Source organism: Oncorhynchus clarkii, chromosome 30, assembly GCF_045791955.1.
Source record: "Oncorhynchus clarkii lewisi isolate Uvic-CL-2024 chromosome 30, UVic_Ocla_1.0, whole genome shotgun sequence".
In the NCBI taxonomy this organism is placed as follows: Eukaryota; Metazoa; Chordata; class Actinopteri; order Salmoniformes; family Salmonidae; genus Oncorhynchus; species Oncorhynchus clarkii.
The window spans coordinates 18,326,418-18,345,171 of NC_092176.1; the positions used below are offsets into that span (position 1 = coordinate 18,326,418).

Here is an 18,754-nt window from a genome sequence, read left to right on the forward strand (position 1 = left end):
CTACAAATGTAAGTGCTACGGGTCGGTAGTCATTTAGGCAGGTTACCTTAGTGTTAGTGTTCCCACCACTAGTCTCTTGAAATATTTGGCCAGATTTAGTGGAAAATCAGAATGAGTTCAAAGAAAATAAAATGTTGTGCAAACATGTTAGCCTCACAGTGTTTGTCACTGCCTTCCTCAGAATGAAAGGAAATAAGTAAATTCACAATAAATGTTGTCTAGGGAACAGAGGTAATTGCATTAGGCTACTGCACAGTGTGCATAATGTGAGTACACCCAACACACCCAAGTCTGGGCAATTCCATGCTGACCATGATCAGTCTACTACATTTCAGTTTATACATGTGTAAAATACTTATGAGGTAACATTGTAGGCCTACTCTGGTACCAGCATTGTTTTTGATATGTTGTTACACTGTAGGCCTACTCTGGTACCAGCATTGTTTTTGATATGTTGTTACACTGTAGGCCTACTCTGGTACCAGCATTGTTTTTGATATGTTGTTACACTGTAGGCCTACTCTGGTACCAGCATTGTTTTTGATATGTTGTTACACTGTAGGCCTACTCTGGTACCAGCATTGTTTTTGATATGTTGTTACACTGTAGGCCTGTACCAGCATTGCACTGTAGGCCTACTGGTACCAGCATTGTTTTTGATATGTTGTTACACTGTAGGCCTACTCTGGTACCAGCATTGTTTTTGATATGTTGTTACACTGTAGGCCTACTCTGGTACCAGCATTGTTTTTGATATGTTGTTACACTGTAGTAATAATGTTGTTACACTGTAGGCCTGTACCAGCATTGTTTTTGATATGTTGTTACACTGTAGGCCTACGTTTGTTTTTGATATGTTGTTAAACAATATGCTATAGGCAAACAAATCTAATTGCCAACACTGTAGCATAGGTTACAAATTATATAGTAGCTGAAGCAGAGGGAGCTTGGTGACTGAAAAAGTTATGAACTGCACTTTCGCTGCAATAACTTAAACGGAGAAGTGCACTATTTTACAACTTGATGGTAGATGGTACCAAAACCTGAAAATAGTCTATGGGCCAGGAGCAAAGGCAATCCATGGTTCAGTTCCTTAAACATCCATTACAAAGTTCAGCTAACTTTTGCCACCGCTAGCTAAAAATAAATGGAAGAGAGATAGTCCTCTGTAGCTCAGTTGGTAGAGCGTGGACAGGGGAATATGAGACAGTGGAACTCAAGAAAGTGGGTTCGACACCAGGACCACCCATATGAAAAAGGAGGGAAAAAGTTGCTTTGGATAAAAGCATCTGCTCAATGTCATGTTGTAATGTCCAAAACAACTGAAATCAACTCCATATTTGGTTTGATGTTTCTTAAGTCCGATGCAGACTTTCTCAATTTCAAATCATTTCTGAGTAACAATGAAGTACCCTCCTGTGATTGTTTTCCATTAAAATGGTCAAACATTTGACTTGAACTAGACTTTATTCTACTGTGCTGTAATGTACTATACTGAGCTCTACTGTGCTGTAATGTACTATACTGAGCTCTACTGTGCTGTACTTTGATGTCCAAACTAGTGAAACATGGAAGTCTTTGATTGGTTCATATTTGGTCCAATTCAGACCAACCAAATTTGGTCGTTTGGTGGCAGAGCTCATTAAAATAATAGCCTGTGTGTGGAATAATACCCAAATATGCAAAGAAGGATATTGCATATTTCTACCTATTTAGGATACATCACCATGAAGAGAATGAAATTTAGATCCATAATTATGCATTTCTGTGAAGTACAGATCAGGGACCCATGAAGAACATTCTGTTACCGCTGTTACTTGGTATAAATCCACTTCCCTTACTGTAGTTTAATAACCAAAATATTATTTTTTTCAAACTTAAGGTGTCATGTCATAGCTAGCACCTTATTCTTTCTGCAGACATCTTTGAATCTTAATTCAAAGCAGATATTTAAGGTTTTCGATAATCTGGTCACTTAACAAACAAAGGGAGATTTTACCGAAAAACTTTGCAACTGCAAATTTATTTCAGTAAATGTGTCTTGTAAAATGTTCAGTGAAAATTGTTAAAAGTAGTTATTGTGCATTGAGCTGTATGGTTTGTTAAACTTTAAAATCATTGGTTTTTGTTTGGCATACATTTTAAATGAAAAATCGGAGTCTCATTCCGTTACCATGGAATTGCCCAGTTGTGACAAGCCTGCACACATTTCAATGGTGTCTGCAGTGCTCAGTGGATGTTTGAGAAAATTCTCTGTTTTCAGTTACATGAAATGGTGCCAATATTGTACTTTATGATCATATTTGACAGTTATAAGAAAGGTGAAATCTTATAGTAAGTTGTTTATCATTTATTGTTACTGTATTTAGAACGCATTTGTCATTTCAAGCCCTATTGCCCCACTTTTGTTGAATAGGGGAATCATGATTTTTCATAATATATGTACTATGTACTTGAGCTTGTGTCTTCAAAAGTGAGTACACCTCAGCAATGTATAAACTATTTTTTACCAGAAAGGTGAGTTCCTGACTAGACCTTTCTAAAAAATTATGCTACATTGCCAGTTATTATTTATGGCCATGAAAAATAGTTACATCTATTTAGGCGGAAATCTAAATATTGCCCTATCAAAAACAGAACTATAGACTAGTTTATCCTGGCCCATAGACTACTTTCAGGGTGAGTCAAACATCAAGTTCTAAAAAAAAAACTAAAAAACAAGTTAACTTCTCCTTTAAATGTGACGTTGTTGCACGCCATCAATTTCCTGTTTGATTTAAACTGTCTTGGACCCGTTGTTGCTTAATGGTTCTCTCCGCGGATCTGATGTGAGAACACTCACGCAACCTCAATAATCATGCCGCAAAAAAACTCGGTAAATACGGAATGAGGATAACTAGGCAGAGGAAATTGCAGTTGAAGGCCGAACGAAGTAAACAACAAAACAATTATGTCGTCAGAAGCCGCAATAACAGTGTCCCAAGGCGCAGCTACAGCGCGTGAAGTGACTTCAAAGTTATGATCCACATATCGATTGAAAATAAACCATTTCGGCTACATAAATAATGATTTTCATGATGAAAATGAATAGTCAAAGGAAGCCTGATGTTGAAAAATAACTCATTTTATAAGGCCTATTAATGATCAATTTAAATAGTGGATTGGATCGCATGCCCGAAGACAGACTGTGGGATTTGAATTTGTCTTCATTCGAATCTATGGAATGTTGTTACAGGCAGTAGAATTTGGTCTTGTACGGTTCTAGTGTTCTCCGGCAGATCTAACTGCTTACATAGGAATATCGCTGTTCCACTGAACAAAATAATAATCGCCATTCAAAGTGACTTAAAACAGTATATAGTCAAGTAAGCATGTGTTTAATACTTACATTGTCGAATAATGATCCAACATTTGCAGTGACAAGTAGGACGTCAGTGTACATTTCCATGATAACGATCGAATTCCAGAAATAGTCCGCGGGAAGAACTCCGTTAGACGCGATGGCAAAATCCTTTGCGTGTGTTACAAACAGCTTACTGATACGGTGCTGTATTGTATATGTCGCTGAAGAAGTCGGTCGTATAATTCATCTTGATCATTTGTTTCTGTTGTTTTTAACTTGCCCGCTTTTGGTTGATGGCGTGAGTCGTCTGTCGTCTTAACTCCTGCTCAATGATAGACTTATCTTCCATGTCTGCTGAGAAATTGCAGGACAGGATTTCTATCTTCGTTGTAATTGGATTTATACCTGCTGCCTGCGCCAGAACAGTTCCTTCTGCCCCGCGCGACCTGATCAAGCAGTTGTTGTCAATGCTGTGTCATGAACTTCGGAGCTCCGCCCACGGCACCCAGTTATTAAAGACACATTCCAACAATTTCTGAAAAACAATATCCCAGGTGTAAATACAGTAATGTACACCCACTATGGTAAAACAATGTTTTGAGCAAGTGTTTCTTTAGACACAAGTGCAAACTTCATGGAGTAGTAGGCCATTCAAGGTGTTGTTGGTCTGATGGGGCCCTCTTGAGTCTCATGTCATCCGTCTCCCGCTTGCTTGCATGAACTGATGGGTTAGATGACAAATATCACAACGATTTGCACGCTTCAATGGGGCAGAAGTTCGTGAGTTGTAATTCTGGATGGCCAGATAGCTACCAACAATGACAAACTGCCATGTGGGGAATCGTAAGTGACTCGTTTCAGCTAGTTATTGATACCATGTCTTCTTGACTGATTTCATGTCAATGCTAATTTGGCACAAATGCACTTGCTAGGTAACCAACAACTGTAACGATGTATTTGAAAGACAAGTGCTCATTGTGCAAATGTATCTGTTTTCAATAAACATCGGCGAAGAAATATAGTTTACATGTTGTCAACAATCTAAGCCACCCGCCTGTTTTGCCCCATAGTTCGCACGCGTCAGTCTGTACATATACAATGATAGATATTTCACCAGATGTATAACTGAGAAATCCTGTTGGCGTTTCTACTCATTACCAAGTATGGTGGTGAGAGGAAACTCAGTGGCCGGCAGTGGGAGAAGATGGAGTGAGATGCTAATTTACTTATCGATTAAACATTTGATCTCAATACAATTTTCTGTTTTGTATACTTTACCCTTTGCGAAAGCTTTAAACAATTGCATTGTTTAGTGGTGCAAGGCCAAATTGAGTTATTGCACATGCGTGCTTCAGAGTAGGCGTTCCCTTACAGAAATATGCAAATACATGCTAGAACACTGCCAACAGGCTTTCGCTAGCTCGTGCTTGGCTCTACCAACCTTGCTTGTTCTGCCCACTATGATTAATTTGCTCCTATTGGAAACAACAGGCCGTGGTCTATCTTGGGTTAGTTATACACATCTTTGGCGTTGATTTTGTAGCTAAAACAACCAACCTGTCAGTAGAGGAGAGGTGGAGAACAAAAGAGGAATGCCCCCCCCCCCCCCAACCTGTGCCATGCCATGAGGATACCCGGACCATCTATTGAGATGTGCCCTTTTCAGTAAAGCAGGTGTGAGCACACATCAAATGTTATTTCTCACATACAAGTGTTTAGCAGATGTTATTGTGGGTGTAGTGAAATCCTTGTGTTTCTAGCTCCAACAGTGCAGTAATATCTAACAATATACACAATCTAAAGGAATGGAATTAGAATATATAAATACTCGGACAAGCAATGTCAGAGCGGCATAGACTAAAATACATTAGAATAGGATAGAATACAGTATATACAGATGAGATGAGTAATGCAAACATTATTAGTGACTAGTGTTCCATTTTTAAAATGGACAGTGATTTCAAGTCTATGTGTATAGGGCAGCAGCCTCTAGTGGGCTAGTGATGGCTATTTAACAGTCCGATGGCCTTGAGATAGAAGCTGTTTCGGTCTCTCGGTCCCAGCCTTGATGCACCTCTACTGACCTCTCCTTGATGATAGTGGGGTGGACAGGCAGTGGCTTGGGTGGTTGTTGTCCTTGATCTTTTTGTCCTTCCTGTGACATCGGGTGCTGTAGGTGTCCTGGAGGGCAGGTAGCTTGCCCCCGGTGATGCGTTGGGCAGACCACACCACCCTCTGGAGAGCTCTGCGGTTGCGGGCGGTGCAGTTGTCGTACCAGACCGTGATACAGCCCGACAGGATACTCTCAATTGTGCATCTGTAAAAGTTTGTGGGTTTTAGTTGCCAAGCCAAATTTCTTCAGACTCCTGAGGTTGAAGAGGCGCCGTTGCGCCTTCTTCACCACACTGTCTGTGTGTGTGGACCATTTCAGTTTGTCAGTGATGTGTACTCTGAGGAATTTGAAGCTTTCCACCTAATCCACTGCGGTCCCGTCGATGTGGATAGGGGGGTGCTACCTCTGCTGTTTCCATTTAGGTTTTGTTGACTTTGGGTGAAAGGTTATTTTCCTTGCACCACCCTCTCAGGGCCCTCATCTCCTCCCTGTAGGCTGTCTCGTCATTGTTGTAATCAGGCCTACTACTGTTGTCGTCTACAAACTTGATGATTGAGTTGGAGCTGTGCATGGCCATGCAGTCATGGGTGACCAGGGAGTACAGGAGGGGGCTGAGCACACATCTTTGTGGGGCCCCAGTGTTGAGGATCAGCAAAGTGGAGGTGTTTTTTCCTACCTTCACCACCTGGGGGCGGCCTATCAGGAAGTCCAGGTCCCAGTTGCACAGGGTGGGGTTCAGACCCAGGGCCTCAAGCTTAATGATGAGCTTGGAGGGTACCATGGTGTTGAATGCTGAGCTATAGTTAATGAACAGCATTCTTACATTGGTATTCCTCTTGTCCAGATGGGATAGAGCAGTGTGCAGTGTGATGGCATCATCTGCAGATCTACTGGGGAGGTAAGCAAATTGAAGTAGGTCTAGGGTGTCAGTTAAGGTGGGAGGTGATATGATCCTTAACTAGCCTCTCAAAGCACTTCATGATGACAGAAGTGAGTGCAACGAGCGACAGTCATTTAGTTTATTTTCCTTGGTTACAGGAACAATGGTGAACATCTTGAAGCATGTGGGAATAGGAAGAGATTGAATATATCCGTAAACACTCCAGCCAGCTGGTCTGCGCATGCTCTGAGGACGCGGCTAGGGATGCCGTCTGGGTTAACACGCTTAAATGTCTTACGTCAGCCACGGAGAAGGAGAGGCCACAGTCCTTGGTAGCGGGCCGCATCGGTGGCACTGTGTTATCCCCAAATCAGTCGAAGAAGGTGTTTAGCTTGTCAGTAAGCAAGACGTCAGTGTCCACGACGTGGCTGGTTTTCCCTTTGTAGTCCATGATTGTCTGTAGACCCTGCCACATATGTCTCGTGTCTGAGCCGTTGAATTGCGACTCCACTTCCTCTATGCTGACGTTTTGCCTGTTTGATTGCCTTACTGAGGGAATAACTACACTGTTTGTATTCGGACATATTCCCAGTCACCTTGCCATGTTTAAATGCGATGGTTTGCGCTTTCAGTTTTGCGTGAATGCTGCCAACTAGCCACGGTTTCTGGTTAGGGTAGGTTTTAATATTCAGTGGGTACATCACCTATACACTTCCTGATAGACGAACACACTGATACGATGACTGAGTTTGTTGTTCTCATAGGCAACACAGAACATATCCCAGTCCGCGTTATCAAAACGATCTTAAAGCGTGGATTCCGATTGGTCAGACCAGTGTTGAATTGTCCTTAGCACGGGTACGTCCTGTTTGAGTTTCTGCCTATAGGAAGGGAGGAGCAAAATTGAGTTGTGATCTGATTTGCCAAAGGGAGGGTCTTGTAGGCATCCTGGAAGTTGGAGTAACAGTGGTCAAGTGTTTTAGCAGCGCGAGTACTACAGTCAATGTGTTGATAGAACTTCGGTAACGTTTTCCTCAAATTTGCTTTGTTAAAATCCCCAGCTACAATAAATGCGGCCTCAGGATATGTGGTTTCAAGTTTGCATAAAGTCCAGTGAAGTTCTTTGAGGGCTGTCGTGGTATCAGCTTGAGCGGGAATATACGTGGCTGTGACTATAACCGAAGAGAATTCTCTCGGGAGGTAATACGGTCAGCATTTGATTGAGGTATTCTAGGTCGGATGAACAAAAGGACTTAAGTTCCTGTATGTTATCACAATCACACCATGAGTAGTTAATTGTCGTGTCTTTGGCTATGCCGGATTAAGTGATACGACATGCTATTCTATAAAATAATTTCTCCGTAATTAATATTACCTGATTCAGCTAATCATGTAAATGTAATTAACTAGAGTCGGGGCACCACAAAATAATATTTATAGAGCTGTTATCTTCCGAATAAACTCTTAAAGACCTAGTAATATTTTACATAAATAGCAGTCAATATTAATCGTCATCTTAATTCCGTCTCATCTGAAAGTTGTAAATTCTTGGTTATCTGCACAAACCCTGGCTAACAAGTTGAATCAGCAATACAAAATTGGGTTTAATTATTTATTTACTAAATACCTAACTAATCACACAGAATTACACATAATTAAAATCATAACTTGATTACAAATTACATCATAAAGGAAAACGTCCCTAGCGGGCGGAACAGATATGACAGCTGGTTACACAAAAGAAAAGGGCTGGGTTTGAGTGAAAGAGCGGGAAGACTGAAGAACAAAGGGCGAAGCTGTGCTATCGTAAATACAGAATCTTATGCATTCTAAATTACCGCCCATTTGGAAAAGGAAAATGAAATAAATATTTACTCTGAGCTGCGCTTCGGTAGGTTGGTGGTAGATGGAAGGCCGTGTTGCACAACCAAGTCATTTGAAGAATGTCTCTGCTGGTAAATTGGATACAATGTAGTAGTTTTAGTGTGGTAGATGGGATACTCTGTCTGTTCCTTCCTAACCTACATTTGCTGTTGCTAACTCAACGGCTAGGAGGTATCACTTCTGTAGTGAATAAGAGTTCAAAGTTCATACCATTCGCAACCAAAGCTCACGCTGATGTTGGCTTCGTTCTGTAGTTATTATCTGAACCGTTCTGACATCGGACCGTCGTCCTCGGAACAGCAGGTTTTTTGTCGTCAAGGCTTTATATAGGAAGGGAGAGGAGGGCGTGTTTGAAAAGTTTTATAGCCCATGTCCCTTCACAGGGGCGGGCCACTGATTGAGCAGAGCCCTAACCTTATAAAAAAACAATTCTCACATTTTAGAATCTAAAATCACATTTCATCCCATCAAATAATTTCATATTCAAACATTTAAATTGAACAACAATACCATGTGAATCCGATAACTCTGTGTAGACTTTCCACTGATGAGAACGTCTCAGATGACAACCGAACTGACATCATATTTATTAAGTACCACCACATATGTTCAATTGGTCGGATTACCAGAATATAGTTCATTTCCCCCCACCTTTTGATGTTCCCAGAATCTCTATGTTAACCAAGGTGTTTGCAAATGTAACATCAGTAGGGCAGAGAGGAAAAAGGGGGGGAAGAGGTATGACTGTCATAAACCTCCCCCCAGGCCAACGTCATGACATAATCATGAAACATACACCCCTGCCCTTTTTTTATCCAGTGTTGGAACATTAGCGAGTAATATACTCTGAAGCGGTGGATGTTGTGCGCACCTCCTAAGTCGGACTAAAAAGTCCACTCAGAGTACTTATATTCTGCAGACAGTGTTTTGAATCAACGTTGTTTCCACATAATTTCAACGAAATTACGTAGAATTTACGTGAAATAGACATTGAATTGATGTCTGTACCCAGCGGGTGGACTATAATGCCTACCTATTTTCTTAGTCAAGTTTAACTAAAACCACATCCAGTCCCTAAAAATAATAGGCTAGTAGTAGCATTTATACAGATAGTAGTCCATTAGGTTACCACATTAACATATAACCCACACATGTATGTCTGAGACTGGGGGAAATTATTATGAATGGTTGGGCCTATCAAAAACCAGATATTAAGCTACTTCACAAATAAACAAATAAACAATTAAGCAACATTAATATACATGTAACCTATTAATTTATAGAGATTGTGGATCATGTTCAATCTGTTATCAGTGGCCTGGCAAAATGTTCAAAGAATAGAAGATGAAAGACCAGACGCAGTTTTCTGATTTAAATTATCCATCAAACTCAGACACTGTTGTTGTAAAACATAACTGGTTGACTATTTTCAATGATGGAAACAAAAGAGCAGAGCGGTGTACTTTTAATTGGATTGAGCTCATCTCACCATCCTTTTATTTGTGACTAGCTCCATTTGGACATGTGCCCACCACTTTCTGCCACCATGCCTGACAAGGCAGAACTATTATGTTTTTCAAGTGTTTTGACTGAATATGATCCATTTTGGCTTTACACTATGCTATGATCTTTGAGCAGACACTACATTGACCGTTCTGCACTAAAACAGCCACATTCTTGAGTGATACACTGATATTGTGAAAGAGCAGAATTCTGCCCCTACCTCATGTTGTCATAGACCTCACAGCCTACTCTATTGGGCTTACTTGATAACAGGATAAACAACACCCCACTTATTATGGTGAGCTGTTGAATAACCCGGTCAGACCTAAGGAAGTGTATACAAATGGCATAGGACTATGGGGAAGGTCAGAAAATGTTTAACCTTGTGGTGAATAGGCCAGATAATTCAAGGATTAGGTGAAGCTCTCAGCAGAAGCACCATCTTTATTAAATGCAGTACATTCTACAAAGTTCCTAACCATGTATTTTTCTTCCAAGTGGGGTTGCAAATATTATTTTGGTCTTGAACTGAATTTGCACAGAACGAGTCAAAATAGTAAAGCACTGAAAGGGTGCAGAGGCCGAAAACATCTTCTCCATAGTACTTGCAACGAGTTGATAAAGGTTGGTTGTGTAAACCATGCCATGGTTTAAGGTTTTCACACTGCTTCCTCTTGCTCCTCTGTGTATTGCATGCTGGACAATGGATCCATTTGAAGCCATTGCAGCACACAGAGGCAGAACATAATGCTGCCCTGTCCATCAGCAGTGGAAACAAAGCCACCTAAAAGGGAAATTCCCCTGAAAGGCTACTGAGGCAGTTCCTCACTGTTGGGATGCCACCTGGGTACTGGATGGGGTCTCAGCAGAATCACTGGCAATAATTTACCCTGGCTGAAAGGAGTCCTGGCTGGACAACATGTCACTGAGTGCATGGCAAGATAATGAATCGATATAGAACAGGGACCCCCTCCAAGGCAAACCATCGTACGTTAGCAGACTTATCTTTTCATTAGATGACTGAATGGAAAGGAGAAGTAATCATTATTTTCACATCCTAAATTATAATTGGAAGAGAAAGTGTCAACTACCATAGCCTATTGCGACACTTAAGATACTCCGAAAAACAGGCAAAGCGTCAATAAAGGACTAAGATAAAATCCTACTACACCGGCTCTGACGGTCGTTGGATGTGGCAGGGCTTGCAAACTATCACAGATTACAAAGAAAACCCCAGCCACGAGAACTGCCCAGTGACGTGAGCGTACCAGACAAACTAAATGCCTTATGCTAGCTTGGAGGCTAGCAACACAGAAACATGCATGAGAGCACCAGCGGTTCCGGACGATTGTGATCACTCTCCATCGGTGATGCGAGTAAGAACTTTACAGGTTAACATTCCCAAGGCCACAAGGCCAGACGGATTACCAGGACGTGTACATGTTTCAAACAGACCACCATAGTCCGTGTGCCCAAGAATGCCAAGGTAATCTGTCTAAATTACTATCGCCCCATAGCACTCGCAACTGTAGCCATGAAATGATTTGAAAGGCTTGTCATGGCTCACATCAACACACTCATCCCAGGCACCCTGGACCAGGGGTCTCCAACAGGTTGATCGCGAGCTACCAGCACACTTATGAGTAGCTCGCCAAACAATTCTGAAAGTACACTACATGCAATTCACACGTGTTCCACTGCAAACTATCATAAATTTCACAAATATTAGACACTGCACGCTCCCAGCTACGATCTAATCAATGCAACATTGACATTATCCCACCCCTGGTTAGCCACTATTGGCTTAAAAAGCCAAACGTAACACAATATCTGGCAATTCATTTCCAGCAGTATTGCCCGTCTGTCTGTGGTGCATGCGTTTGTCCATCACTTCTTGTGTAGCCAGTTGATGTGATAACCGTCTTGTTGATTGACAGAAATACTTTACCTAAAACCTTCAACTAAATGTTAACTGCAAAGTAGGCTTACCTGGCAGAAGTATCATTTGTATCTAGTATGTTATTTTCTAGCTTTGCCAGGAAATGAGCAGCAGCAGTACAGAACCATCATTAGACCTGAACATTAGAAGGCACATTCCTCACTCGCTAGATGCGCAATTACACTGAAGAATGAAAATGTTAGTTTTCTTCCAGACCAAAAAAAAAATTATGTCTTGCCATGTAGTCAGAACATCCAATTTAGCTCTTTCTCCTTGGGTAATTGTAATTTTGAGTAAAAAATTAAAAAAACAGTACATCATTTGGGAAAATATACCATTTTTGGGGGAGGGGGGGGTGTAACAGATTTTATACGGCCCCCTTTAGAGTTGTTTATTAACCATTTTACCAGGTATATTGACAGAAAGCAGTGCACTACTTTCTATTGTACACTAAGGACCCGGGTAAGAGTTGCAGGGGTGAGGCAAAGAGAAGAATGTGCCTATTTGAACGCTAGGGGAAAAAAGTTGTAGCTCGTAAGCGCTCTTTTTTTTTGAGTAGCACTCTTGCTAGAAGGTTGGAGACCCTTGCCCTGCTCACTCCAATTCACATATCGCCCCAACAGATCCAGATGACACCATTGCTATTGCACGCCACACTTCCCTTTCCCACATAGAGAAAAGGAACATCTACATGAGGATGCTGTTCATTGACTACAGTTTAGCATTCAATGCCATAGTGCCCTCCAAGTTCATCTCTAAGCTAAGGACTCTGGGATTGAACACCTTCTTCCTGACGGGTGGTGAGGGTAGGCAACAACACATCTGCCACACTGACCCTCAACATGGGGGTCCCTCAGGGGTGTGTGCTTAGAGCCCTCCTGTAGTCCCTGTTCACCCACGACTGCGTGGCCCCACTCAACTAACACCTTCATTGACGACAAGTAAATGCTGCATATCTCAGCTCAAATTGGAAATTACCTTTACATTTCTAGCGCAGTATCTGTAACGCTTCAGCTGATCGTCAACTACAAGAAACAGAGGGACGGGAACGCCCCAATTCACATCAACAGGGCTATAGTGGAGTGGGTTGATATCTTCAAGTTCCTGGGTGTCCACATCATTAAGGACCTATCATGGTCCAAACATACCAACACAACCGTGAAGCGGGCACGACAACGCCTCTTCCCCTTCAGGAGGCCGAAAAGATTTGTCATGGGCCCTCAGATCCTCAAAGTTCTACAGCTGCACCATTGAGAGCACCTTGTTCTCTCTCTTCTACCGCACGGCATGCGGTACCAGAGTGCCAAGTCTCGGACCAAAAAGCTCCTGAACAGCTTCTACCCCCGGCAGTCTTATGGCTTGAACAGTTAATCAAATGGCTACCTGATTATTTGCATTGACCCCCTTTTTATTTGGACAGACTCTCTACCCACACATACATACCACACTGACACTCCAACACACACACACACACACACACACACACACACACACACACGAGACACTTGCAGATAGACACTTTCACATACGCTGCTGCTACAGTTTGTCTATCGTGATTGCCGAGTCACCTTTACCCCTACCTACATGTACATATTAGCTCAACATCATCATACCCCTGCACATTGACTCAGTACCGGTACTCCTTGAGCTAGAAAGGTAACTCCAAACACGTTTTCACTAAGAGCAGTTGTTTAGCTGGTTTAACAAAGTTCAGTCATGGGTTGGCAAAAGTGTATGCCCATGTCAAAGCATACCAGCAGTTTTATTCTCTTTTCTACTGTATTTAATTCAATTGGTTTCTGTTGCTAGCGATATTCATATTCACATTTTTTTTTAAAGAAAATATCCCACACCACCTGCAATACCTCCGGAGACTCAAAACTAGTTATTTTAGTGTTAATTGGTTAATGTATCCCTTAACGCAGTGGTTCCCAAACTTTAGTGGCGTACCCCTTCAAAACATTCAATCCAGCTGCGTACCCCCTCTAGCACCAGAGACAGCACACTTGCAAATGTTTTTTTGCCATCATTGTAAGCCTGCCACACACTAAACATAAGAATGAGTGCGAGTTTGACACAACCTGGCTCGTGGGAAGTGACAGGGCTCTTATAGGACCAGGGCTCATTATTTATCATTATTTTGCTCATTATTTAACCATCATTTAACCATCATATTAAACCTTATTTGTTTATCGAAAAATGTTAATGAGAAGGGTGTGCTTGAAAGGATGCACATAACTCTGCAATGTTGGGTTGTATTGGAGAGTGTCAGTCAAATCATTTTCCACACAGTCTGTGCCTGTATTTAGTTTTCATGCTAGTGAGGGCTGAGAATCCACTCTCGCATAGGTACGTGGTTGCAAAGGGCATCAACGTCTTAACAGAGCGATTTGCCAAGGGTAGGATACTCTGAACGCAGATCAAATCCAGAAATCTGGCCGCGGCTTCTGGCTCTCTTGTTCAGATATCGGTAAGGGGACTAGAGGCAGGGTACGAAAGGGATAACGAATCCAGTTTGTCATCGGTTTCTGGAAAGTACCTGCGTAATTGCGCACCCAACTCACTCATAGCGAAGCACCTATCACATTTGACATTGTCCATAAGCTTGAATTTGCACACAAAATCATACAATGATGGAAAGACCTGTGTGTTGTCCTTGTTAATGCAGACAGAGAAGAGCTCGAACTTCTTAATCACAGCCTCAATTTTGTCCCGCACACTGAATATAGTTGCAGAGTCCCTGTATTCCTAGATTTAGATCATTTGGGCGAAAAATAACATCACCCCAGATAGGCTAGTCGTATAAAACTCATCATGCAAGCGGTCAGACATGTGAAAATTACAGTCAGTAAAAACAAAGCTCGTATCTCGCAATTTAAAAAAAAAAAAAGTCAATACTTTGCCCCTTGATAACCAGCAAAAAGCGTTACATTGTCACTGTAAAATAGTTACATTGTCACTGTCCATATCATTGCATAGTGCAGAAAATGCACACTAGTTCAGGGGCCTTGCTTTAACAAAGTTAACCATTTTCACTGTAGTGTCCAAAACGTCTTTCAAGCGGTCAGGCATTCCCTTGGCAGCAAGAGCCTCTCAGATGCTGCAGTGTAACCAAGTGGCGTCTGGAGCAACTGCTTGCACGAGCGTTACCACTCCGTCTCCTTGTCATGGCTATTGCGCCATCAGTACAGATACCAACATGAGCAACAGCAATGTTTGGCTACGCAATGTTTGGCTACGCAATGTTTGGCTACATAGTAACGATTAACGTGACTGGATGTTAATTATTTGACTAGGCTACCTATATTTGACGTTATTTCGCTGAACACTAGATGGTTTAATTATATTTTTAGCAGTGAAACGAGGCTACTCAGGCAAGGGGAAATAAACTCACCAAAATGTATAGCCACGTTGGAAAATGTAAAATATATTTTTTAATGTGAATCACATTTTTATTTGGTGTACCCCCAGTACCCCAGTTTGGGAATACCCGCCTTAAAAGGAACTTGAAATGATCGCCACATATAAATGATTTATTCAACCCCATCAACCATTACTAAAGCAACACTTAGTTTTTTGGATGACATTCAGAAACAGGAATACTTGAATAACACTACTGTGAAGCATCAAGAACACAAAGCAATATCAGTCAGGCAGCCAACAAAATATTGAAAGGAACCTGGTACAGGGTCAAATGTAGCCAACATACCCACTGCCGGCCAGCAGGCCCACAGCCGGCCACCTTCCTTACCTGAATGCCAGCTTCATGCTTTGAATTCTGATGGAATCCTTCTTCTTAGGGGTTCCAGAGGACAAAGGCCACTCTTTTCAACAAGCCTGTCCAAGTGTGTATTCTTGTATACTAATGAGAACAAAAAAATTATGGCATATGCTTGAGTCGACAAGTGCTCTCAATAGCTCATTCTACATCAACTAAACTTGTACAAGTTTGATGTCTTCACCCAGGGATTTTTATTGGTCAACACTGGAACGTTTATACCCCTGGTACAGTACTGGGATGAAAGAACCAAAACAGGAGTTTGAGGAAGTCGAGGCCCAAGGATTTCCACTAGGCTTGCACTGCAGCCTAGCAGGGCATAAGACTAACACTGCACTCCCTCTCCGTAAGGCCCCTTCAAATAAGCTGCCAAGCTATGGGAAGATAGTTGATTAAAAAAACATGACAGCTAACAGCTGTCACTTTCTGAAGTGAATTTGGCAAGAGGATTCCCACAGTAGATGAGAAGCTTTCATAGAATTATTAATAGATTCAGCAGCAAGGGAACAAGGCATTTTGAACATCCGTGGCCCAGTATATCACATTAAAACCATGTTATACCTACAGTGCCTTGCAAAAGTATTCACCCCCCTTGGCACTTTTCCTATTTTGTTGCATTACAACCAGTAATTTAAATTGGATTTCACGTAATGTACATATACAAAATAGCCCAAATTGGTGAAGTGAAAAAAATTACTTGTTTCAAAAAAATGTAAAACTGAAAAGTGGTACGTGCTTATGTATTCACCCCCTTTGCTATGAAGCCCCTAAATAAGATCTGGTGCAACCAATTACCTTCAGAAGTTAGATCATTGGTTAAATAGTGTGCAATCTAAGTGTCACATGATCTCAGTATATATACACACACACACACACACACACCTTTTCTGAAAGGCGAGTCTGCAACACCACTAAGCACGGGGCACCACCAAGCAAGGGGCAATATGAAGACCAAGGAGCTCTCCAAACAGGTCAAGGACAAAGTTGTGGAGTACAGATCAGGGTTGGGTTATGAAAAATATCTGAAACTTTGAACATCCCACGGAGCACCAATAAATCCATAATTAAAAAATTGAAAGAATATGGCACCACAACAAACCTGCCAAGAGAGGGCCACCCACCAAACTTCACAGACCAGGCCAGGAGGGCATTAATCAGAGAGTCAACAAAGAGACCAAAGATAACCCTGAAGGAGCTGCAAAGCTCCACAGCGGCGATTGGAGTATCTATCCATAGGACTACTTTAAGCTGTATACTCCACAGAGCTGGGCTTTACGGAAGAGTGGACAGAAAAACGCCATTGCTCAAAGAAAAAAATAAGCAAACACGTTTGGTGTCCAAAAGGCATGTGGGAGACTCCCCAAACATATGGAAGGTACTCTAGTTAGATGAGACTAAAATTGAGCTTTTCGGCCATCAAGGAAAGCACTGTCTGGCGCAAACCCAACACCTCTCATCACCCCGAGAACACCATCCCCGCAGTGAAGCATGGTGGTGGCAGCATCATGCTGTGGGGATGTTTTTCCATTGGCAGGGACTGGGAAACTGGTCAGAATTGAAGGAATGATGGATGGCGCTAAATACAGGGAAATTCTTGAGGGAAACCCGTTTGTCTTCCAGAGATTTGAGACTGCGGTTCACCTTCCAGCAGGACAATGACCCGAAGCATACTGTTAAAGAAACACTTGAGTGGTTTAAGGGGAAACATTTAAATGTCTTGGAATGGCTTAGTCAAAGCCCAGACCTCAATCCAATTGAGAATTTGTGGTATGACTTAAAGATTGCTGTACACAAGCGGAACCCATCCAACTTGAAGGAGCTGGAGCAGTTTTGCCTTGAAGATTGGGCAAAAATCCCAGTGGCTAGATGTGCCAAGCTTATAGATACATACCCCAAGAGACCTGCAGCTGTAATTGCTGCAAAAGGTGGCTCTACGAAGTATTGACTTTGGGAGGGGGGGGGGGGGGGGTGAATGCATGCTCAAGTTCTCCGTTTTTATTTGTTTCACACAAAAATATGCATCTTCAAAAGGGGAAGGCATGCTGGGTAAATTAAATGAAACAACCCCCACCCTTTTTTTCCCAGGTTGGAAATTCAAAAATAGGAAAAATGCCAAGGGGGTGAATACTTTTGCAAGCCACTGTAAGTAAGTAAAAGCACAGAATGCTGCTTAATACCACAGCTATCGTGAGGTGGCAGACAGCTCAGAAATAAGCTTCATGGTCAATTAGGATGGGAGGCAGACGTGAGTGTTTAGATTATGTAGGCTAGTTTAGATGAGACGAAGGTGGGGTATCTACTACACTTCAACAACCCTCAGTCACTGAGAATGTATATTCTCCACATCATAATGTGAACAGTCTTCCACATTCCATGGACACAAGAACAGAAACAAAAAACAAAACCCAAGCTCCACTTTAACATAACTATATTTTACACATGAATACAATGCTTTAAAAAAAAAAAGGTTTTCATTGAAAATAAAAACTATAAAAAAGTATTAGAAACATTCACGTGGTACCTTGCCATCTCAGTCTGTTGAACATGGTCACAGATTTCCCCTTCAGTACAAGCTCTCCAATAATTCTCTATGCTGCACTGCTACGTCCCCTGGCAGATCACTTGTAACTTAAAGAACAATTATGATAACTGTCATAATACTATTAACAATAAACAGAGAGACCGGATAAAAACAAAACATATACATTAACTCAACGAAGGTCATAAATATATTAGTCACTCAAAAGAGAGTGTGTTATCTTCCCTGATGGTGAGAGAACTCTTAGTGCACAGCATCATGACAGGCTGGTGCAGTAGAGGCCAGTCCATTGTCAAATCATTAGAATCAGAGGACAGTGACCAGAATGGGCTGTAACAGCAATAAGAACTTAATATGCCAAGCTGAGGCACTGACCGAGGAAGCCAAGTGAAGAATTCCTGACATGAGGGTTGGAGTATTCCAGGTCAAAAAAAATCCTTAAGGGTGCAGAAGACTGTCCACTCTGTTGTCCACAAGTGGGTCTCTGATCATCTCATACTCTGTACGTTTCACTTCAAGAACGACTGCGGTCCTCTTGGGTTCCCACTAGCATTTTGCTGTATAACTTTTGTTGCTCCTCTTTGAATGTATCTTTTACTTTCCCTCGCTTTAAACCGCCATCCCTACAAAGCAACATCATTCACAAATCCATTACACAGTACTCTGATGCTCACACAGGAATACAGCTGAGCAAAACTAAGCTGGGTTTAACAATGACACAGACCTGATATTATAAGCCTATAACCCATGTGTACATATGTTCACAGATGTTTGC

At 41.8% G+C, this 18,754-nt stretch overlaps 2 protein-coding genes across 3 annotated transcripts in view; both read right to left on the reverse strand.

Moving 5' to 3' along the window:
• Positions 1 to 3,819, reverse strand: part of LOC139389457 (inositol polyphosphate-5-phosphatase A-like) — a 50,816-nt gene extending 46,997 nt beyond the window's left edge. Inside the window, exon 1 of one of the 2 annotated variants that reach the window (XR_011629410.1) lies at positions 3,389 to 3,812. Coding sequence is in view for 1 of the 2 variants with exons in the window: in XM_071136227.1 (XP_070992328.1) it covers positions 3,389 to 3,448 (60 nt within the window). In the remaining variant the exon portion in view is untranslated. Of the gene's footprint in view, positions 1 to 3,388 lie in introns of both variants that reach the window. The other variant, XM_071136227.1, reaches the window with a different exon arrangement.
• Positions 3,820 to 15,073: 11,254 nt separating this feature from the next.
• The window catches only part of LOC139389808 (glycerol-3-phosphate acyltransferase 4-like), a 34,450-nt gene continuing 30,769 nt past the window's right edge, over positions 15,074 to 18,754 (reverse strand). The window contains exon 13 of the mRNA XM_071136772.1: positions 15,074 to 18,602. Within this exon, the coding sequence (XP_070992873.1) occupies positions 18,494 to 18,602 (109 nt within the window). The 3' untranslated portion in view covers positions 15,074 to 18,493. The remainder of the gene's footprint in view (positions 18,603 to 18,754) is intronic.